Here is a 24622-nt window from a genome sequence, read left to right on the forward strand (position 1 = left end):
TCGTGCCTCTGATTTGGCGACTGTGGGCGGCCCTCACTGGTAGAAGGGCGCCGAAGCTTCCGCCGACGCTGTCCCTTGGGTTCGTGGGTAGGGCAACACTTGTCATAGTGGCCCAGACGACCGCACATATTGCACTGTACGTACTTAGCTGGGCACCGCACTGTGAGCGACCAGTGGCCCATACGGTCACAACTGTTGCAGGTAGACTGAGCAGCTGGACACACCTGTGTTCCGTGCTGCTTACCACAGTTGTTGCAAAGTGAACCGGGCGTGGACGTGGTGGGCGAAGGCGTAGGAGCAGACTTCTTGTCCTTCTTGTACCGGGACACAGCGCGTACAGCTGTAGGGGGAGCTCGGATGGCAGAGGTGGCACACCTGGCAGCCTCATAGGAGCGACATATCGTCAACACATCCTGAAGAGAAGAGGAAGAGTCGAGGGAGGTGAGGCGTCGGACAAGTTCCTCGTCCTTAACACCCATCAGGATCACCTGCTTCAACTGGGTCTCCTCGCACTGCTGGTGGTGGCCTAAACATATATCTACCTCTTCCGAGGCTTTCTTAAGACGTACATAAAAGGCGTCAAAAGACTCACCCTCCATCTGTCTGCAGCTAAACAATTCCCTCCTGCGCAGAGCTTCATTCTGCTGTCCTTTGATGTGCCGTTGTAGAACGTCCAGTACCTCCTCTACGGACAGCAAAGAGGTTGGGGGTACCTGCAACGTATGTTCTAAGACACGCTGAACTTCCAAGGACAGGCACATACGCAGCTGGATGAGTTGTTTAGGCTGTGACAAACTCTGGAGATCCACCATTGTAGCATAATCAGCCCACCGCCGCCGCCATTCGCGAAAAGTCTGGAAATTTACATCAGGCTCCAAGATGGGCGGTGTTTGAGCTGCTGCTTTAGGTGGGGCTGGGGGCGTGAAGGAAGCATGGATGAGGTATCTGAACCATTCAGTACCGAGGCAGTGTTAGAGCCAGGGGCTTGGTTAACAGTGAGGCGAGATATCAAGGCTTCAAACCGTGCACTGTCTTCCATTCTCCGTTGGTGGTCTCGTTCTGCCTCTGCCTGCCTTCTGTGCTCATCCGCCAAACGTCTGTGAGCTTCATCCTCGCGTCTCTCATCTCTCATAAACTTCATTAAGGCAATTATCTCTGGAGATAACGCTGAATGTTGAGGTGAAGGGCTGCGCGATGTTGTGGGAGCTGGGCCGGCCTGGTCATCCATCTCTGGGGGACTATCATCCGCTTGACTCATCCAGGCGCTGGGTCCACGGCTACGTAAGGCATGAGACATAACTACTTTATCTGTGTACTGTGTCTTAAATCAGTGTTGACCTGTCAGCCCGTCGTATCAACAAGATTTCAGACAAAAAAAATTTAATTAAATACACAGATAAGTAGGTTATATATATAAAATATATATAAGAAACCGCGCGGTCAGCAAGTGTTAGTACATGTATGTGTGTGTGTGTGTCCCAGGCAAGGAGAGCGTCTCGCCCCAGCTGTGAGGGGGGGTGGAGGCGGCGCTGTGAGGGAGGGGGGTGGAGATAGGAGTAGCTCAGTCGCTCTCTGTAAACGGTCAGAGGAGGGTGCGCTGAGCTCTACACCCCACAAATGCCCAGAACATGCCGCATACCTTGGAAATCCGTTCGAACAAGGTCACACATGAATGGCACGAAACACACAATGCACTAAACACTTCACAGAAAATCACTGTCACTGACACTGCTCAAAGTTGCGAAATTCTTCGAGGGATGACGCGGGGTTGACCCAAGGCGGGGATCCATCAGCCGGCTTTCCACAAACTTGCACTAATCACTCGTAATAATCCAGTAAAACTACGCACTGCGCCATGTTAGATGTTCTGGGTAATAAGTTCTATATACAGGAGAGAACACAAACACCTGTATAGTTTTGTAGGTTCGGTTTACTGGATAAGAGTATGTACACAGAGGGGGGTAGCACTGCTCCCTAGCTAAGGTCCTGGTCAACTACCATAGACGACGTATGGCAAGTGATACATTAGCAGCTTCCATACGTCGCCAGGCACATTAATTAAGCGTGTGGGATATGGTAATAACATTGCCACACGCTGCTAGCTAGGCTGAATAAATATAAATGGAGCACATACATAATATACATACATAATACATAATCCAGCATACATAATATACATACACCGTTATCCAACCTTTTTTGCTTGACCTAAAGTAAACACCTAGAGTAGGCTTTATGTAACCCTTTAAAGCTTGCGGGTTGCACCCAACAACACTGTCATGCGGTCCTTTGTAGCCTTAAAGCCTGGAGCATGTGCTTCATTCTTGGAAATGTAAGTTCTTGTTGGCATGCACTTCCAGTATAAACCTGTTTCATCCAAATTAAAAATTTGGTCTAAGGTGTAGCCTTTTTCCTGAATCAATTTCTTTACAGTGGGAGGAAATGTCCGCACACTTGCTTCGTCGGCACTTGCTGCTTCACCACATAACTTTACATTATGAAACGCATAGCGGTTCTTAAAACCAGAAAACCATCCACTACTAGCAGTAAAGGCAATCACATCAGCAGGATTTTCAGCTTTTTTCTTTAGGTTCTCATATATTGATAAGGCTTTCTCTTTAATGGTGAGGAAGCTGGTCCCAGATCGCTTTTTCGTTTGATCTTCTACCCAAACACTTAGAAGCCGTTCCATCTCCTAAAGTTCCTTTGGCCGTGATCTCACACTTTTGCTAGCACTCAAGCTTTTCCCAGCAATACAGCTTGCTTTAATTTTTCCTGCATTGTCTCTAATGGTGCGTAAAGTAGACTCCTTTATTCCCGTTGCACGCACAATATCACATGTTCTTTCCTTATTTTAAAAACTCTTGATAACATCAAGCTTTTCTTCAAGTGTTATAGCCTTTCTTTTACTATCACCACCGGAAATGCGATCACCAGAACGCTTCTTGGAGATATTCTTCTTTTCCATATTCACAAAATTGGAGAAACAGTAAGCAAAAATCACTGAGGACGCTTCAAAACAACCCACGCGTTTCAACTGATAACATGATGTAAACAGAGAGCGCGGGTGTAAAACGCTTCGTATTTTGTTTTTCTCTTTTATTTAAAATTTTACAATTTACATATACTGCACAGGTATACTGTATACATAAATATTACATAAATTATTTCTGCAATTCTTCACAAACAAAACACATGAATTAATTGAACATGTGATGTCGAACATTAACTGTAAACACTGCATAACCCCGCGCCAAGCAACAACAACCGTTCGAGTGGAATCGCGTTACAGCTAACACGCGTTCGTGTTTTACAAATATCGTTCTTCTATTCATCAATCTTGTTATAGCCAATTCGCGTTGACAAAAGACGCATTATAGCAGAACTGACTGTACTGTAATAGTTCATAGTAAATACGGTAAAATTGATAATAAAAAATAAAAGAATTAAAATAAAATAATAAATTAATAATAATAATAATAATAATAATAATAATAATAACACTGTGATAATAATACTAATGATAAAGAAATACAAAAATGAAAATGTTAAAAAATGAGAAACAATATACTGTACAGTATGTATGTTGTGTTGTCAATAGTAAGAGAAACAATTGAGATCCTGCAATTGTGTGTAAATGAGGCAGAAAGTCAGATCAGCAACATGGGAGTTGGTCAAAAAAATTTTGATGCCATATGGCAGCAGGGTCTACCATTAGACAACACATTATGCTTCCAATATCTTCCCAGGAGGTAGTACCTCCCTGTTTGATAGCTGCCTACTACCTACTACCCAGGGCCGGATTCAGGAGTTGGCAAAGTGGGCAGCTGCCCAGGGGCCTCCACAATCTGGGGGCCTCCACATATTACAATATTTTATTTATTTGTTTATTCATTTGGATTATTTTTATTTTCATTCTTCAAAATTCATGTTTATCTATTCCATCACGTGAAACTATGTTCAGCAAGAAGTGTGATAGAAATTAGGCTAGCTACTCCTTGAAATACATGAATACCTGGTTTTCCTATGAACCTTATATTTTTAATGAATGCTATTGTTTGTGTTGCTAATAATATATTTAGAATTCCACAAACATATATTGATCAAAAATGAACTACATGGAATAACGAAATTGAGATTAAAAAAAAAACAAATAAAATATTTTTTCATTATCACTTCCATTACGAATGCCATCAGGGCGCTGTGTTTGTTGACAGTCGGTCGGAGGGGGTTGGGTCGTGTAGTATCTGCACATCGGTTGTCATGTGTCTGTCGATTAAAGAGGAGACTTGTGTCGCCCATGATTCGTTAACTTCCCACGAGTAGACGTAAACATGTCTTGCAGATGTAAAATGAGAGAGAGAATTGTCATGTGTGCTTGTTGAAAATTTTCCCGGGGGGGCTTACAGCGCCCCTCGGAACTCCCAGATGTTTAGGCTCGCTTCACTCGCCACCCCACCCTCTTGGGTAGTTATAATGAGGGGGGCCTCCACAAAGAGGCTGCCCATGGGCCTCCACAAGTCTAAATCCGGCACTGCTACTTCCTACAAAGCTCTCAGGACTTGGGTACTTATTTCCAGGAGGGTAGAAAACACTGTGTACGGTATTAATGAGAGGTACACTACAGTGGTTGCTGCATTAGTATGTTTGTATTTAATGTTCTGAGCATCTGTGTGTGTTTTATGTCTTTAGTGTAGGATAAGTAAATACAGTTAAATAAGGGTAAGTAATTGTACTATATAGTACAGTGCCTAAAAAATTAAACCTATAACTGAAAGAGGCATATTTTTCAGTATGATCTTCGAGCTCAGCGGTTATTTCTAAAGCGGCTTCCTGTTGATGGCGTGGAAGAGAGAGACCTGTACCTGGGCAATACTATTGTCATTCTTTCTCGGCAGTTAAAACTCACTGATTATGCAGATGCAACCACACGTGAACAAATCACTTCCAGGAGACAGAGGTTAGGCATTTCTTTTACCACTGTTTTTTTTTTCCAAAATAAGTACTCCACATAAATGTATTAGATAGAAAAGAACTTTTAAAAACCTTGTTGACAAACCTTGAATATAAAAATTTGGATTTAGGAGTTGCAGTCCCCAACCATTATTGTGCAGTTTGGGACTACTGTATATTGTGTGCTGGTATTGATAGTACCACCTCCTCCCATTCTCTTGCCCATTTTGTTAAATAGGAGCTGCCTAGCTTAAGGATTCAAGTTAGAATTAGGGGATTATTGACCTTGGTATCCTATTTATTAACTAATTTGGTTTCTGGATCTCAGCTAGAAACTAAAACCAAAATGGTATAGTCATGAACAAAAGTCTTTTGATAAATCCAAAACACCTATAGGCTGGGACGAGGCTTTGAATTGCTTTAGGTGAACTACCATCTACTTTTGGGTTTCCTAACTATGAAAGCAGTTGAGGCTTCGCCTTTTTTTCTGCATGTGGCAGTATGTCACACACTCATTAATTGAAAACCTATATTCAATGACTATGATATTTGTTTTAACTTAAGCACACAACACCTGTTTGTCTAGCTGTAAAGGGTGTATGTACTGTACAGTATACAGTGCGTGTGCAGTGTCTAATAAAAATATCTGCCAGGATGAATCTGATGACTTCTAAAATGCTACATGCAACTCGTGATGTCCCCGGAGGGTTGGTATGCGTGACTCTGTGGCATACTGATCCTACTACATTTGTTAATTGAACATCATATTAATTATGCTGAAATAAGTTCCCATTGCACATATTGCATTACTTTTGTTAAATTACAATAAACCAAAGTAAATGCATGTCCCAGTATCAATCATCCATGGTCTCATAATATTTCACACAGTGTGGACAGATACTCTTTTGAGATACAGGCATACCCCAATAACTGACTCGTATAGGGACTGGGTAAAGTTGGTGGTTAGTGAATTAATGGTTATCGATGCAATTAATCCCATAAAAATATAACAAATTCAGGGGGTTGGGGACTGATAACCCTCCAAAAACTCCCTTTTACCCTTGTTATATTTTTGTCATTACACTGTCGAGCAAGAAAATAAAGCAGACATATACCGTATATCTCGGCCTATAAGGCGTCGGGGTGCATAAGACGGCCCCCCCAAATTTCCATTTAAAAAGTAGCTTTTGAGCTCTATTCGCTGTATAAGACCAGTACCCCAAATGTGACACTTACCCACTGACTCAGTAGTCCTTTACCAACCATCCTTGGTTTTTTAAAATAAGGCCAATTCACTTCAAGTAATGTCATCAAATGTTACCCGCTGGTGTAGTGTAAACACTAGTGATGTCACTGAAGCGTCTGCTATTTACCGGTAACTGGAACTAATGTCTGTGTCGAGTAAAATTTTTCCATTTACTTGAAATGGATTTACTGATTTATTTGTTTATTTATTTATTTATAATATACTGTAACATATTAAACACACTGCAAGTATTTTCTTTAATTTATAGCTTGCTTATATATATATATATATATATATATATATATATATATATATATATATATATATATATATATATATATATATATATATATATATATATATATATATATATATATATATATATATATATACATACACACATATATACATACACACATACATACACACACACACACACACACACACACACACACAGTGACCCCTCCGTTAACGAACTCAATCCGTTCTAGAAGGTTGTTCGTTAACCGAAAAGCTCGTTAACCGAAACCAATGTTTCAATGGGTTTTTGGGTAATTGGTTCCAGCTCACCGAAAATTTCCTAAATTCAACAAAAATGGTAGAAAAGTTCACTTACTTTGAGGTGTGTATGTAGAAGGCTCCTGGACGATGATGATGATGATGGCATTTAGAATGGGGGTGGAGGAGAAGGAAGAAGAGAAGGCATTGGGGTGGAAGAGAAGTCACCCCATGGCGCCATTTCACCCATAAAATTTTAGCTCTCTTGGTGTAAAATCAACACTGTACTGCATTATATATTGTCAATATGTAAAATAAATTTCAAAATGACCAATAATTTGCTTGGAACACACAGAAAAGCCAAGAAGGAAGAGAGTCTCAAGCAAGATACCTCCCAGTGAAGAGAGAGAACTCCCTGTTTGTCTGCCTCAGAATGATTAATATATTGGCGGACTGATACTAAAGCTGGTTGCCCAGTCAGTGCAAGCGAAAACATGTTGAGGTCGGTTCGTAAGAACTTCGTTAACCGAATTTTTTTTCGTTAACCGAATTGAAGATCCTTATGGAAGGCAGTTCGTGAATCGAAATTACGTTAACCCGAGGTGTTCGTTAAACGAGGGGTCACTGTATATATATACATATATACATATATATATATATACAACAAAATAAATGTTAAATGAATTATTTATGGTGCATTAGGGTACTGGTCACTTCAGACACAAAGACGGGCTATAAATAGCCTTCTTTATCTCCCCTCCATCTCACCCTGAGCCAGAGGGAAGGGTCATGGTAAATAACATTTGTTTGCTTATTTTCCATTTACTTGAAATAGATTTACCGAATTATTTGTTTATTTATTTAAAAGTCATTTACTGAATATTCTATGTAAAAAATATATTTTAAATTAATTATTTATACGAGATACCGTAAATATTATCAGTAAATATATGGTATTACTGGTCACTTCAGACACAAAGACGGGATAAAAATAGCCCATCTCCCCCTCTTCTTACAGCTGCCAATGGGAAGCATCTTGGTAATTAAATTTGATGTTTATTTTCATTGTCTAATTTATCATGTATCAAAGTAATATTACTAAAAATTGTGTAGGTAGTAGGCAGCTACCAAACAGGTAGATACTACCGCCTGGGAAGATATTGGAAGCATAATGTGTTGTCTAATGGTAGACCCTGCTGCCATATGGCATCACGAAAATTGTGACCAAGTCCCAGGTTCAGCGCTGACCTGACTTTCTGCCTCATTTACACACAATTGCAGTTTGAATTGTTCCTCTAACTTTGACAACACAACATACATACAGTATATTATTTCTCACTTTTGATCTTTTTTTACTTTTTGTATTTATTTATGGTTAGTTACTTAAAATAAGGCCAATTCACTTCAAGTAATGGCATCAAATGTTACCAGCTGGTGTAGTGTAAACACTAGTGACGTCACTTAAGCGTCTGTATTTAACTGTCAGTAGTTTCAAGAATTAATGCAGTCATTTACTGAATATTCCTTGTAAAAAAATAAATTTTAAGTATTATTATCAGTAAATATACCAATATGCATTACTAACCACCTCCACGGATAAAAATAGCCCAATCTCGCGGTCACTTTCCCTTTCTTGTCTCCTCACTGGCAAATGGGGGGGGGGGGCAAGGGGAGGGGTGTGTGATGATAGCTGTGTTTATTACAGGGGTATAATTCTCTTTTACGGTATGTTAGACAGGTTTATAATACATTTTTATTATTTTAATATACCGGTAATCTTAATTTGAATCCAGCTTGCCAAACGTAAGTTTCAGTATAAAATAATTAGTGGCAAGACCTTGTGAGTGGCTTACGATGTTTCCATCACCACTCTTGACAAACTAAACCACAATATTTAAGAGGTAAGAATTTTATACTTGGTGGTTTAGACGACCCCCTAACTTTGGGCAGATTTTGTTAATGTTCAAATTCCGTCTTATAAGCCGAGATATACGGTACACATAGCTGTATAATGCAATATTATGCAATATTAACCCCTAAATTGGTGTTTTAAGAAGGTATATTGTAAATTATTTAATGTACTGTATTGTATGTGTTTATAAATGTTTATTTTCATTAATAAAAGTGCTTGAATTACTTTTTTGGGGCCGAAAAAATTCCTTAGGAACGCATCTCCAGTTTTATAATGGAAGTCAATGGGAAAATAGGTTTCGCGTTAGGGAATTTCGCGATATGGTCAATTTTCCGGGAATGGAACCCTTCCGTAACGCGGGGGATGCCTGTATTAGGTTTTAGATCTAGAAGTGTAACTAATAAGAATGCAGAGGTCTTATTGCAACTATATCTTGCGCTAGTCAGGCCGCACCTCGATTATGCAGTTCAGTTCTGGTGCCCTTATTATAGAATGGATATCAATTCACTGGGGTCGGTGCAACGAAGAATGACGAAAATGATTCTGGGACTTAGAAACCTTCCATATCAAGATAGGTTAAAGAAACTAAACTTGCATTCCCTAGAAAGATGAAGAGTGCTGGGCGATACGATAGAAGTATTTAAGTTGGTGAAAGGAATCAATAAAGGAGATATAGATAAAGTTCTTATAATATCCGAGCAGGATGGGACTCGTAGCAACGGATTTAAGTTGGATAAGTTTAGGTTTAGGAGAGAGATAGGAGGGAACTGGTTCACAAATAGGGTGGTGGAAGAGTAGAACAGGCTTAGCAACTTTGTAGTAAGTTTTAAAAGGAGGCTAGATAGATTTATGGATGATAGAGAGTGGTAGTAACTCTCGACAGGAACTGCCATGCACAGGCCAACCGGCCTATTGCATACACCTAATTTTCTTGTTTTCGTTTTTTTTTTCTTAACAGTTAGTGTTAGCTACTTCTACTGTTCTATTTGTTAACATTAAATAACATTAATTAACACATACAGGGCATGTATTCTTTTTTTTTTCTACGTGAATTTTACTACGGCTACAACCAGTCTTATTTTCTTCAATTTCATATGTAGAACCAACGTGACGGATGTAAGCACCAACGAAAACAATGCTGTCTTGTCTCCTCTTGTGCATTTTAATATTCTATGTATTACAAATGAATTGAATTGTTCATTTTGCATACATAAACATTAATGCAATCCAATAGATATTCAGTAATAAACAATAATGAATCTTTTGTACATATTCTTCATAAGATAAATGACTTATGTTTCCATGAGTGCTCACATACAGTACATACATTGGCCTTCTGCTATCAGTTTCTCACTTTTTTCTTTACCATCAGTGGTGACTTCTACTGTACATTAAATAACAATAATTAAAACAAATAGTTTTTTACATTAATTTTACTACAGCAACAACCAGGGTCTTATTTTCTTCAGTTTCAGAGAGATAACTGTCATCACAGGTGCAAACACTGACAACAATGGCATCCCATCTCCTCTAGTGTGACCATATTTTTATTGATTTATATTGCATAAACAATATTTAAAGAAGATAGTTTGCATTTTTCATTAATTTTATTGTTTAGGGAGAAAAGAGTGTAAAAAGCCACACAAAATAAATGAAAAGGTCACACTAGGGAACGCATCTCATTATTATCGTTTTATTCTAATGATAATTAATGATTCACGATACAATGATTCACCTTTCACTGCAATATTGGAGGACACATTACCGTCGTTATCAGAGGCTTTACTGTATTTATCATTAGTTGGGTTGGCTTTTTTCTTGTTTGTGAATCGACTTCGTGGTTTGGGGTATGATATTGAAGTATTTTTGTCATTAGGATCCGAACCTTATTTTTCCCATTTGTTCTGTAATTCAAGATATGAAAATTAATTTAACATATTTTAACCTAACCTAGTGCTATTCAACCTGGGTAGACGAGATTTTGTTTGGGGTGGATGAGATTTGAAAGGATAGCGACAAGTGTGAATGTGTGTGTGTCACCAACATTGTTTCAATGGAACATGACATCACCCACAATATTTGAAACACCAACCAATGAGGGAAAGAGTGCTGGGAGGTGGATTCAGTTTTAAATTTCAAAGTCAGTGTTGATATACCATGAAGCTGGACGAAACAACAGATGTGGGAGGGGAAGTGCAGTTGTTTGTGTAGTATCGCTTACCAGATTTAAGAGTCTAAGACAATAGTTGAATGACAATTTGTGCTGCCTCCAACTGGGGGGTTAAAATAGCAGAGGAGAAAACTTTCCATTAGCTTAATTATTTTATGATTGAAGAGGCCATTGAATGGTCCTTTTAAAATCTGTCACTAACAGATGGTGCAAGAGCAATGGTTGGAGTAATCAATGGTGTCGAGGCAAAAATCCACGCAGTATCATCTCTGTTTCAATTCACTGTGTAATTCACCAGGAGGTCCTTGTTGCTAAGTGACTGAGACTGGACCAGCCAGTGAGAAGAAAAGATTTTGAGCATCTTCTCGATGACATGTTCTCGGTGAGTTGTGCAAAGATATAGAAGCCAACTTCACCATGCTGCTCTTTCATGTCGAGATGTGGTGGTCATCCTGTGGGAATGTTCTGTACTGAGTGCTTGCACTGAGAGAACAGTGGTTTTTTTTTTTTCACAAAGGAAGCAAACCCCATAGCAGTTAAACGTCAGAGCTTTTAGTTGGCAAAGTTGTCATATATTGCCTCAGTTTTTGATCATTTGGCCCATTTTGGTCAGTGGCCCAAGGTTAAAAATGCTTTGAAAACCTTTGATCTAGATGTAGGATAGTTATTTTGTGGGTCCTTTTTTCTGACCTGACCTGGTTAGTCACGTCACCACCCTTCTCTTAAGCTCCTCTACGTGTGTGTTGGTGTGTGGATTAGTGGATGTCATCATTATGACCTGACCTCCTGTTTTTAAGGTCACCCTGTATATTTAAGCCTCTCTCTGTCCATGTAATCCAGTTGCCTCTGAAGATGTCTTGAATAAAGACGAAAGCTAAGGTACTCCGTTGTTTCCATTTTCCCGTGTGATTTTATCAAGATATATATATATATATATATCAAGTAAATGGAAAAATTTTACTCGACACAGACATTAGTTCCAGTTACCGGTAAATAGCAGAAGCTTCAGTGACGTCACTAGTGTTTACACTACACCAGCGGGTAACATTTGATGACATTACTTGAAGTGAATTGGCCTTATTTTAAAAATCCAAGGATGGTTGGTAAAGGACTACTGAGTCAGTGGGTAAGTGTCACATTTGGGGTACTGGTCTTATACAGCGAATAGAGCTCAAAAGCTACTTTTTAAATGGAAATTTGGGGGGGCCGTCTTATGCACCCCGACGCCTTATAGGCCGAGATATACGGTATGTTTATTTGAGTGCCCCGTCATAGGAGTCCGTTTTTTCTCACTTCAAGGCCGCCTGAGTCGTCCGTTTTCTCTTAATCTTAAGAGTGCACCAGGAACTACTGTATTATTTTTTGGTGGTGACAGAATTTGATATTGCAACTGGGGTTGCAATTGTTGAGGCCACTTAGGTATGTCTGATTACAGTTGGAATATTCAAGATCCTTTGTGAGTGATGTTTAAAGCTTCAACTGTGTCTATGGTTGGTAAAACTTGTCAAGTCTGTCAGTCTGAATGGCATGTGTGAGGCCTTGTGTTTGTTAAAATTTACCCCAATTTCCGTAAGGGTGGATTTACGGGCTGTAAAGCGAAATTATTGGTCATAATTTACAAATTCCGTAAGAGCGAAATTCCGTAACCCGGGCTTCCGTAACGCGGGGATGCCTGTACTACATTTGCCTGCTTCCACAAGTCTGGCAGAACTCCCGTGTCTAATGATTTTGTAAATAAATTTACGAGGGGTCCGCTAATCTGTTCCGTACACTCTTTCAAAACTCGAGGGAAAATTTCATCTTGCCCTGGGGATTTAGTGTTCTTTAATTTATTTATCTTTTTTAAGAACATCCTCTTTTCTGATAGTGATATTCTTTAATTTCTCTTCTACATTGCCCCTAAATTTCAGTTCCACCTCTGGAATTTCCTCGTGAATTTCTACTGTGAAAACTGATAAAAAGTAGCTGTTTAATGCATTGCTTATTTCCTCACTGTCATAGATCACTTCCCCTCTCCCTGACTTTAAAGGCCCCACTTTGTCCTTGACCTTTGTCCTATGTACCTGGAAAAATCCCTTGGAATTCGCCTTGGATTCTCTTGCTATCCTGATTTCGTAGTCCCTCTTTGCTTTCCTTACATTTTTCGTAACATTCCTAGATAGTACATTATACCTATTTCTGAGCTGCTCCTCCCCTCCCTTTAGTTCCTTATAAATTCCTTTCTCTATTCCTATGTTAGTTTCTTATAAATTCCTTTCTTTATTCCTATGTCATGTTTAAGTTTTCTGGTCATCCACCTTGGCTCATTCTTATTTGACCTAATTTTTCTGTATGGTATATTTTCTTTTGCTTTACGTAGTATACTAGTGAATATATTATACAGGTGCTGCCCGACTTACGATGGGGTTAGGGACCCAAATCCAGGTCGTAAGTCCGATTGGTCATATGTCCGACATAGATAAAAAATAAATAAAAAATTCAAATTTAAAAAAAAAAAAAAAAATTACAATGAAATACAGTACATTAAAATTAATAAATAATGAGGAATGGATACAATGTGACTGAGCACTTACCTTTAATGTAGTCAGCTGAATGCACATGGGGCCCCCATAATTTTCTATTTACAGGATACATGGAGACTTTATTAACTGGATGAAGCAGAGGAGGAGACAGGGCTGGGTGGGTCATCATTGTCACTTTCTTCAGACAGGTTTATGTACTGTGGAAACTTGTTGGTTGAAGGTATTGGATCATCTTGAGGGTGTGAAGAGGCAGCACTGGTGGGGCGTGAGGAGACAGCACTGGGGGACTTCTTAAAATAGATGTCCAATTTAGACTGCACAGTTTGTTTTTCTTTTCATTTTAAATTTGTCTGAAGCAAGCAAGTGCATGTTGGATCATTCTGTCAACTTTGCCATAACGCTCATAATTTTGATCCATGCTAGCAAACGTTTGCATTCTTTTATTAATTGTAGCAAATGCCTCTGCCATTTGTTTCACTGAAAACTTTTTGGGGGGTGCAGGTTCTTCTTCTACATTTTGTCTCTCTTCTTCCCCTGCAATTTTCTGTGCATCTAGTTCAATAAGATCCTCGTTACTGAGCTCTTCTGCTACACTTTCAACCAACTGTTCAACATCTTCATTATCAATTTCTAACTCCAGCTGTTTACCTAGCTCCACTATCTTGTTACTAATATCCGAAATTACTTCATTTTCATTAACTCCTTTGAAACTGTTTGTCCGCTCAGGCATGCGGTTCCACAATAATCCAGTCTCATCCACATTGAATATTTGCTAAGGCAAATGATTCCCTTCCACAATCACTCCATCTAACTCTTCCTTAAAAGCTTCGGCAGCACCAACATCGGCACTAGCTGCCTCTCCACTCACCTAAACATTGTGTAGACTGTAGAATTTTTTAAATCTATCAAACCACCCATGACTTCCTGTAAAGGTTTGATCACATTCATCTCCTGCCTGCTCCTTCAGGCTTTGGAACAGGCTTTTTGCTTTAGCCTGTATGGTTAGAAGGCTTAAGGGTACACGCTTCTGTATCTGGTCTTCTATCCATATCACCAATAATTTTTCCATATCGTGAATAGGACCTTGTCTTTTCTTTGATATTATAGTTCCCTTTATAGGTGTTGTTCCTTTCACTACATCACGAATATGTTCCTTGTCCTTCAGAATAGTGGATATGGTCGTGTGTGAGAAACCTAGATCACGTGAGATTGTTGCTACAGTTTTCCATTCTCATGCTGTGTTATTATCTTCATTTTCATCTCAAAAGTAATTGCCTGTCTCCTTTTCTTTGGAGCACCACCAGCACTCTCACTTTTACGCTTTCCAGGCATTATAAAGTCAATTAAATACGATAATGACGAAAGTTCACAGCGCAATCATTATAGGATACTATAGCCAAACACCAACTAAGCGCTCCACTGAGTGAGTGTACCCACGCGGCGGCCCGAGCCACGCCACGCTTTCGCCCAGGACAGAAAATGCGCGCATCATTTGAAAATATTTTTGGTCATGACTGCCGCGGTCGTATGTCCCGACGGTCGTAAGGTCAGAGCAGGTCGTAAGTACCGATGGACGTAAGTCCAAGCAGTCGTAAGTCGGGGACTACCTGTAGTCATGATCAATTGTTGTGTCATCTATGACCTCACCCGTTCCTACTGGGGACTGACCTGACTGTTTCTAGGAGACCTCACCAAGGTACTTTCTTAACCCCTGATAATCCGCCAATCGAAAGTTTGGGACTCTGACCATATTGTCATTGTTTTTCGCTTCCCAATTTAGGGTGAACCTGATTTCTCTGTGATCACTGTTCCCTAGTTCTTCCCCTATTGTGATCTCTCTGATAATATTTTCTTTATTTGTTAATACTAGGTCTAATATATTGTCACCTCCAGTAAGTTCTGTAATTAGTTATTTAAAAAAATTGTCTTGTACTGCATCTTGGAAGTCTTCAGATTCATAGTCACCTACAATGTTGTCCCAGTAAATATTTCTGAAGTTGAAATCCCCCATAATGCATAGGTTGTTGTATTTTGTTGCCCTACTCATTTCCTGCCATATGAGCTGAGCTGCTTCTTTCCCAAGACTTGGGGGGCCTGTAAATCACTCCCATAATCAATTTTTCTCTTCCTTCCGCAATTTCTACCCATACAGACTCGGTTCCAATTTCACCCTTTATTGAATTATTAATACAACATTTTAATGTATCCCTGACGAAGAGTGCTACCCCTCCCCCCCTTCCTACCTTCCCTGTCCTTGTGAAAAAGGTTGTACCCTTCTGTGGTACTCTGATAAAAAGTTGTTGCTCTCCAGATTCATCCAAGTTTCGGTGATTGCTATGACGTCTACATTCTCGGTACATACAACCGCTCTCAGCAAGTCTATTTTATTTCTAACGTTCCTACTGTTTGTATAGTATACATTTAAACCTACCCTTCCCTGGTCCTGTTTTACCTCTTGTCCTGAGTAACCAATTTTACTCTCCAGGACCTGCTTGTTTTTTGACTCCCACTTACCCCGACCTCTTTCTACTGGCGAAACCCCCCCACTTTGGAGTGACAATTTCATGCTCCAGGGATGCAGACAACGTCTTTACCCCCTCACGAGACAAGTGTACTCCGTCACGACTGTACAGGTAGTCGTTGCCATAGAATGGTTGCCAGTTATCAATGAATGCCAAACCATTGCTTGCACAATGTTTTTCCAGTCGGCAATTTATAGCAATTGCCCTGGACAGCCATTCACGACCAACTCCTCTTCTAGGCAAGACACCATATACTATCGGGATCCCTCCCCTATCTCTAACCTTCCTTAGCGCCTCCCTATACCTCTTGAAAAGTTTCTCACTCCTAGCCTTTCCTATGTTGTTACCTCCTACACTAAGACATCCTATTGGCTTGGTACCCTCCCCTGACAAAACCCTATCTATCCTCTCAGCTACATGCCCTATCCCAGCCCCAGGAAAACACACCCTAGTTCTAGGTTTCCTATCTCTTGCACAAAAAGTCCTATCTAAGAACCTCATCTGGCTGTCCCCAACTACCACGACCTTACCACTGGGCAGGGTTTGAACAACTGCCCTTTTCTCTCCTGGCACCACACCGTCCTGCCTCTTCTCTTCCTCGCCAGCTTCCTCCAGCACTTGGTTGGGGTTACTGCACTCCACACCCTGGTCAGCTTTCCTGAGTTTGACCCTAGTCCCCTTGGAAGCACCTTTAACACGTCTATCTCTCTCCTCAACTGCTCCAGCTGACTTAACAGAGTGGCCAGGAGGTCGTCTTTCCTCACACACCGTCCCTCTTCCCCCACAACACAATGATCCACGGCGGCCATTTCTTCTGGTCACTAACACGAGCACTTAGGAGCACCTCCTTCTCCAAGCTACATAAGAATATGAAAGCAACACTTATTACTATTCATCTATGTCTACATACACACATATATACAATGCAGGTAAAAGAAATAATTGTCCTAAGGGCATGTTTTTTTTTGTATAATACATATCAGGATTTAGTTATTATTTACATTAAAATTTAATTTAATTTTATTGTTTATTCTATTTTCATCGAAATTACAGTAAGAATAAAATAACAGTGTAAAGTGAATGGACTCCTAAATTAAACAGGGTTTTAAATACAAATCATAAGTAGAACCATCGTTATCGGATGCTTTCCTGTAATACACAACTACTGTAATTTACTTCCTAACACATTAAAAACATTAATGAAATACTATCTAGTTGAAAATATGCAGCTAAAACTGTTAGGGAAAAGATAAATCAATGTTTAACACGGCCGCTATTTGTATAGATGCTGGCTGTGTCACACGTGGCCATGCCGTCACCCTCAAGCCTTGCCATAGCAACTATGCTAGGCCGTGGGTGTGGCAAGGGTGATGCAGATGACCCCAGGCTAGTTGGTGAGGAGAGAGACGGGAGTGGAGGAGGAGGGGGGGGGGGGTGAATCTTGGCATTAAAAACATTGTTATTGGCAATTGTTTCGCTTTCTTTTTTTCTTCATATATTTCTTGATAAGTTTGTAAAACATTCTCGATATTCCTCTCCATTTTGATGTTTAATACCATAGATGGGTCACAGTTGTAAATCATATCTGTTAAATTTTTGGCACACCTGACTCATGTCCTCAATCCACACACTTAACGCTTTCTCCATCTTCTCCATACCTTTATCACGTATCTAATGTGTAACTTTATCACTGTGTGGTGCACTATTAGCAAAACTACAGGTACTTGTACTTGTAATTTTCATGCCTTTCAGATGATTTCAGTTTTGATTTCCATGTTTTTGAGTATAAAGAATCTGAATTTTATATTAAAAACTCTGAAATGGATAGCATTCAAAGGAAGCATGCTTATAAAGAGTGAATGTCAATGTACTACCAGGGCACACTGGTGACAACACTGCTGTGAAACTCAGCATGGGATTCAGTGTCAGCTAAGTACAAGACTCATAGTAAAGATTAATATACAGTATATAAAAGTACTTGGTGTCCCAAATGTTACCTAACCAGCCCCAAATAAGGTTAGGTAGCTGCACCTGAATTGACAGTATGTGCCAGCGTGGGAGAGCCGAGCCAAGGATAATGGGGTTAAAGTTATCCGGATGGTGTACAGATTGCACGGGACTTAAATGATACTGGATGAACGATCGGGGTAGGTGTAGGGCAAACAATTGCTTGAACCTAGTTGTCTCCCATTCAGGAAAGTACATATGATATAGAGTGGTGAAAGGATAAACCCTTGTCTCTGTACCACAATGGCGATGAATGTTGGTCCTAAAAGTAATCCTGAAAGGAAAACAAACTGGGTCAAGCGTTGTCTTTGTCAAGATTATAAGAAGGTAGAACTTAAATCTCCATAGACTAACCCTACTAGAAGAGAGGAAGATGGCTACAGCCAATTAGCCAAGAATATTCATCTTTTCAACTCAATCAGTGCCCTTCCAATAGGGCTTGATATGGAAAAAACTAAATGATGGAGATGGTATTACTGAGACATTGAGGAAAAAATAATGCAAAATATCATGAGAGCTGTAGACTTAGGCTTAACAACACAATGTTGCAAAGCCAAAAAAAAGCAACTACTTCTGTAGTTGACAGTGATGAAGGTTGTCGAAATAAGGTACCACGAAAGCCAAGAGATACAAAAACCACAACAGAATGCTTTTTGTGTGACAAGCCAGCACCAGAGAGTGCTCTCAGAAAAACAATGACAAAAACCCAATGATAGACTCAATGAATGTGCAAAGACATTCAGTGACAAAAGACTCCTTGCTAAGCTTAGTGCAGGAGATGTAGTGGCTTGCTTAGCTGCACTATACAATAAAGAAAGAACTTATCTTAGTGCAAAGGAATATGAGAAAAACCACAAAGAACCTTGACAAAAAAGATGTACTGTTTATCCACTGGCCTTCTCTGAATTGGTGACATACATCAATGAGACAAAAACTGCATATGAAGTTCTAATCGAACAATTTTTAGACTAGCAGACTTGGTCTTACTGTACAAGCAAAGACTTGTACAACTTCATATCGAATCACCTGAAGTTCATTCTACTAGACTTAAAGACCATTTGGTTTCACATATTCCTCAACTGGAAGCTCATAATCAAGGAAGAGATGTTTTGCTAGCATTCCAAGAGGATGTGTCCTGGCAGACGTTGGCAAATACAGTGAAGCTGTTCATTTGGCCAAGGCTGCAACAATAATATGGCAGGCTTTGCTCAAACACAAGTCAAAATTCCTAACCATACTTGATGATAGAAGTATTGAAGAGGCAGTTCCTTCATCACTTCTCCAATTCATCTGTATGATTGAACATGGCACAGACATTAAATCACAAATTCATCATGGAGCATCCAAGTCAGATCTTGCTATGACACAGCTGTTGCCGTATAACTGTTTTGGTAAGTACAAGGAAGGAATACAGTCTCACAGACACACTAAGGATTGCGAGACCCCATTTGCTGTGTATATTGCCATGTCTGTGTCTGCAAAGACTAGGAAAAGATTGCTTATTGACATGCTCCATGAGCATGGTATTTGCATATCCTATGATATGGTTATAGAAACATCTGCCTATCTTGGTGATGATGTTGTTCCCCAGTATGTAGAAGATGGAGTTGTGTGCCCACCTGTTTTGAGAAAGCATCTTTTTACTGTGTCTGCAGTAAACAACATTGATCATAACCCTACTGCAGCTACAGCACACACATCTTTCCATGGTATCAGTGTCTCTGTTTTCCAGCACCCAAGCTTTGACAATCTTGGCGAAGAACATGAGCCACTTCATGTAGGAGCAGTTCCATTAAAGAAAGTTCCTGAACTTCTGGACTCTTCCACCACTTCCTTCAGCCTCGCATAAAAAAATCCTTCACCACCACTAAGCCAAACACAGCTATTACCAGCTCTATACATTATAAGACAATGGATGATGGCTTGAGGAGGTTTCTCAAGCCCATCATGCAACACAGAAGAGAGGATCCCCCTTTGAAGTAAGCATTACATCACTTGTACCCCTAATTAGATACCAAGCTCATTCATTTACAACAATCAAACATGATATGGACAAAAGTAGAGACACTGTGGCTTTCCTGAATCCTGGACAGACCTCAGTCATAGTTGCTGACCAGCTTCTTTCTGCAATAGCAAAGCAGATACAGTGGCACTGGCCTGATTATGGAGAAGGTAAGTTTGTGGTCATGTTTGGAGGGCTTCATCTAGAGATGGTAGCACTGAAATCAGTTGGAACTCTGCTTCAGGACAGTGGGTGGATCAGCTGTCTTGAAGAGGTAGAAGTGGCCTCATCTGGTACAGCAGTCTTTCCTCTTGGCATCTAGTGTCACAAGAACATGCCATGCACATCAGATTACTGCTTGTAGTCTGTACAAGCTTATGAAGGATGCATGTAATGAGTACATATACTGTTCAAGGATTTGAAGAACTGTCACTTTATGTATAAAAGACATACCTGAGGGTTCCAAAACAATCATAATCAGTTCGAACATGCCCTAAAACATGGGAATAGACACATTATGTGCACAGATTGCCCAATAATAAGTCATATGTAAAAAATGTTTTCCGTTAAGCCAGTGGTGTCAAACTTAAAACCTTTCGAGGGCCAATTCTTATTTTAGTTACCCTCTTCAGGGTCAACACAAGTGCTATATCACATATTTACAGAATTGAAGTTTACAACTTCACACATTGTCTTACCTGGCTTACCAGGAATACCTCATTTGGGTTTGTCTGATCTTAAGAACGTAAAATTCATATTATAGTACTTAACAAGTGATCGCGGGCACCTTCGTGCCCAGTGAAAGTTTGAACACTTGTGCTTGGCTAGTGTACAGTACAGCGAATGAGGGTGCGCCAAGTCTGTAGACTTGCATGGTTAATTAGGTTGCGTCAAGTCCGTAGACTTGCATCATTTTCCATCGTAAATAAAATGGTTATTTAATGTCTTCCTAAAGAAACCATCGACATGGGACCAGGTTTGTTCCACTCTACGAATTTTTTTGCAATTTTTCCACGAAGTTTGATGAAAAACGATTGTGCTGTTTCGGCCGCCCAGAACAGACACACAGACAGACAGCTAGTCCTATAGTATATTAGATAAACATGATTAATGCTACAAATCTTATATATTCTTTTCATTTCAAAGGATTGATTGCACATCAATTCTACATATGGTTAGTCATAGCTTTAGATAACTGAGTGATTAAAAAGCAAAGTACAGGTTGTACCTCTCTAGTCCGGCAACCTCGGGACCTGACCGGTGCCGGACCATGGAAATTGCCGGACCATGGAAATTCACCCTTTTCCTGGATAGATAGTGACTTGTGCTTATGCCTGGAAGCACTAGCACCACTTTCTCTGCATCATGGTCTCTTTGAAGACATATTGAAGGGTTAAATGTCGTATAGTAGCTTCTCAAATTTCGCGAGTTTTTAATTCTTAACGTATTTTATTGGAACACACAAAAAAATAAATAAATAAAAATTTTGACGGCGGAAACTTGAATTTCGACGGGTTTAACGGCCCGCCAACGTGCAGACGACGTGCATAATCGTGTAAACAGCGTCATTTCTCTTATGTACAAAAGATTCATTATTGTTTATGACTGAATGTCTTTTTTATTGAATTTATGTTTATGTGTGCAAAATGAGCAATACAATTCATTAATAATACGTAGAATATTAAAACACACGAGGAAATGACACAGCATTGTATTCGTTGATTACAAAACCAGTGACTGACTGGTTCTACATATAAAACTGAAGAAAATAAGACCTTGGTTGTAGTTGTAGTAAAATTAATATGGTTGTTTTAAGTAATGTTATTAATGTTAATAAATGGAACAATAGAAGTAGCTAACGATAATGGTAAAGAAAAAAGAGAGATCGCATATGTAAGTGCGCATGCGCACACGTGAAAACATATCATTACATTACATAAGAATATGAAAGCAACACTTATTTACTGTTCATATATATTTTAATTAATGTTTCTGAATTTGTTTTTATTGAATTAATGTACGTGTATGCAAAATTAACAATACAATTTATTAATAATACGTGGAATATTAGAGGAGACGAGACGGCTGCCGGCATTGTTTATGTTAAAGCTTACGAAACCAGTGACTGATTGGTTCTACATATAAAACTGAAGAAAATAAGACCCTGAGTTTAGCTGTAGTAAAATTAATGTAAAAAAAATGAATATGGTTGCTTGAAGTACCTGTAATGTTATTTAATGTTAATAAATGGAACAATATAAGTAGCTAACCATTAATGGTAAAAAAAAAGTGAGACTGCTCGTATGTAAGTGCGCACATGTGAAAATATATCGTCATTACTCTACATAAGAATATGAAAGCAACACTTATTTACTGCTCATATATATTGAAGGGTTAAATGTTGTACTCTGTATAGACAAGCAGAGAGAGAGAGCAGCCGAACTGCCGGATGTAAACAAACCTTAATTACCCGCGGCTTTTTTTTTGTAAGGGGATTAGCCCACCCGGGAATAGGTCACTGACCCACATTAGGGCCTGAGGGGCAAAAATTTAATACTCCTGTAATAATAATAATAATAATTCAGATAAGTAAAAAAAAAAAAAAAAAGCTGCTTATCTACCTATTGGACAAACTAAAATCGTTCCGGACCACGGGAGTTTCCGGACCACAGAATGCCGGACTAGAGAGGTACAACCTGTACTGTACCTTATAACTCACGATTTCTCCAAAGAAGTGGAGAGGGTCCAACAGTTTTCCTCGTCTGTTTAGCCTAGTATTGTAACGTTTGGCTGCTGCCTTTTTTCAGATGCCAGTAATGGCTGCGGCCTAATTTTTTAATTCTTTAGTGATTTTTATTTATAAGCATTTTCCCTTTACAGGCATCCCCACATGAAGGGTTAAGTCCCTGGAAAACTGACCTTATCACGAAATTCTGTAATGCAAAACCTATTTTCCCATTGCCTTCCATTATAAAACTGGAGATGCGTTCCTAAGGAATATTTTTTCGCCCCCAAAAGTAATTTAAGGTGAATAGGCCCCTGTCTCATCAACAGAACATATTATATAAATGGGTCAATACATCTGATATTATATTCGGATTCACCACCCTGTAACTTTCCACTGTCTATGAGTAAGACATGAGTTGGACACGTGAGCGGGCAACTCTCCCAAGAGGGCGAGACCCATAGCTCAGCATTTTCTGTAAAACCCGACTCTAGGTCCTCACAGTCAGTAGCTCACCTCAACTTATATCGTAAGGACGTGACCTAACGCTATAATACATAAACGCCGCCCCTTCTCATTCACTCCTAGACAGTGAGACTTACGGTTGATCTACACTCAGGAATTATATATACAACCTTTTATAATAAAACAAAGGAACTACTGTTTGGGTTTCGTTACTTAAAACCCAAATATAAATATATGTGAACGGACTGGTTAATAGCACAAGCAGACGATTCACAAGCACTTTTATGAATGAAAATAAACAATTATAAACACATACGATACAGTACAATAAATAATTTATGATAAACCTTTTTAAAACGTAGTTTAATATCCAGTGTAATGCCTTTGCGGCTTCTTTTTGCACTACTGCGGTCACTCTTTCCAGTCATCTTGAATAAGGGTAATGCACTGTACTGTACTTACTGTATGTTTGTAAAGTTAAATCCAACTGCTGAGGCGAGAAACATGTGTGCACACTGGATGTAAACAATGGAGTGACTCTTGACGGTAGCAAACACCAAGAAATCCACACCAAACAAATTATAATTTTAAATTTTTTTTAATATTATATACAGTACATTGAACCCTCACTTTACGCGGTTAATTGAACCCAGGGCGGCCCGCAGAAAGTGAGAAACGCGTAAAGTGAACAACATAACATATGGGATTAATTGAAATAGAGACCGGGCCGACCCCCAAACTCCACTTTTTCCCGACACAATACGACGCTTTTACTAAAATAACATCTTAACTTTATGATGGTATTCACACACACGCAATATAGAAGAAAAAGTAATCAATAAGAGAATATAATTGAAGGTTAGGTTAGAAGAAAACAAGGTTAGGGGTTAACACTTCACGCTAGTAGAAGAGAGATGGGTCGAAGCGTAGGGGGAATGGAGAGGCTGGTTCCGAGGCAGAGGGCAGGCTACTGGCCCTCAGGTGAGTCTTCATCGCTGTCATCCACACTTACTTAGTGCCTCCCTGACAAACCTCAAAGTCATCATCACTGCCCTGTCACTATCACTGGCTTTGGGCTGGTTGTGGTGGGTTATGGCGAAAAACCTCTGTTATGCTTTGCTAACGGCTGGCGTTTATGTTGTCGTGATAAAGCCTTGATGGGGCTCCATAGTCTGCAAACAGCTGGTAGTGAAGATTTTATACCTGTTAGCGCCAGGGTCGCCGTGAAAGGAGGACATTGACTTTCTCAATACACTCGATGGCACCCCTTACATTATTATGGATAACTGGCGTTTTTTGGGATGACGCCTCCACCTGCCTTCACTCGACGCCATCATCATCTACCATCTCGTCGGTAGTCACATCAGGATCCCTTATCACCTCCAGGATGTCGGTTGCTTGGTGGTCTCGGAGAAGCCTGCAGCTGTAACACTCTGCGAGCTTCTTGGCATATCCACTGCTACTCGCAACAGCTCCGAACCTCACCAGTCACAGATTTACTCTGCCTAACACCGAATACCAAACACATGTCTCCACAAGGACGAACAGTTGCTACACACAGCTGATCCCATGCCTCCTCAAGTCCACAGCTTTGACGCGA

At 39.7% G+C, this 24622-nt stretch overlaps 1 protein-coding gene across 4 annotated transcripts in view; it reads left to right on the forward strand.

The window, feature by feature from the left end:
• The window catches only part of LOC121869302 (nucleoside diphosphate kinase 7-like), a 203835-nt gene that overhangs the window by 71650 nt on the left and 107563 nt on the right, over positions 1–24622 (forward strand). For 3 of the 4 annotated variants that reach the window (XM_042370549.1, XM_042370550.1, XM_042370551.1), the window contains one exon: positions 4794–4960. In XM_042370549.1, the coding sequence (XP_042226483.1) occupies positions 4794–4960 (167 nt within the window). Of the gene's footprint in view, positions 1–4793; positions 4961–19612; positions 19810–24622 lie in introns of those variants that run through there. The other variant, XM_042370552.1, reaches the window with a different exon arrangement.

Source organism: Homarus americanus, unplaced genomic scaffold (genome assembly GCF_018991925.1).
Source record: "Homarus americanus isolate GMGI-L3 unplaced genomic scaffold, GMGI_Hamer_2.0 scaffold36734, whole genome shotgun sequence".
Taxonomy (NCBI): Eukaryota; Metazoa; Arthropoda; class Malacostraca; order Decapoda; family Nephropidae; genus Homarus; species Homarus americanus.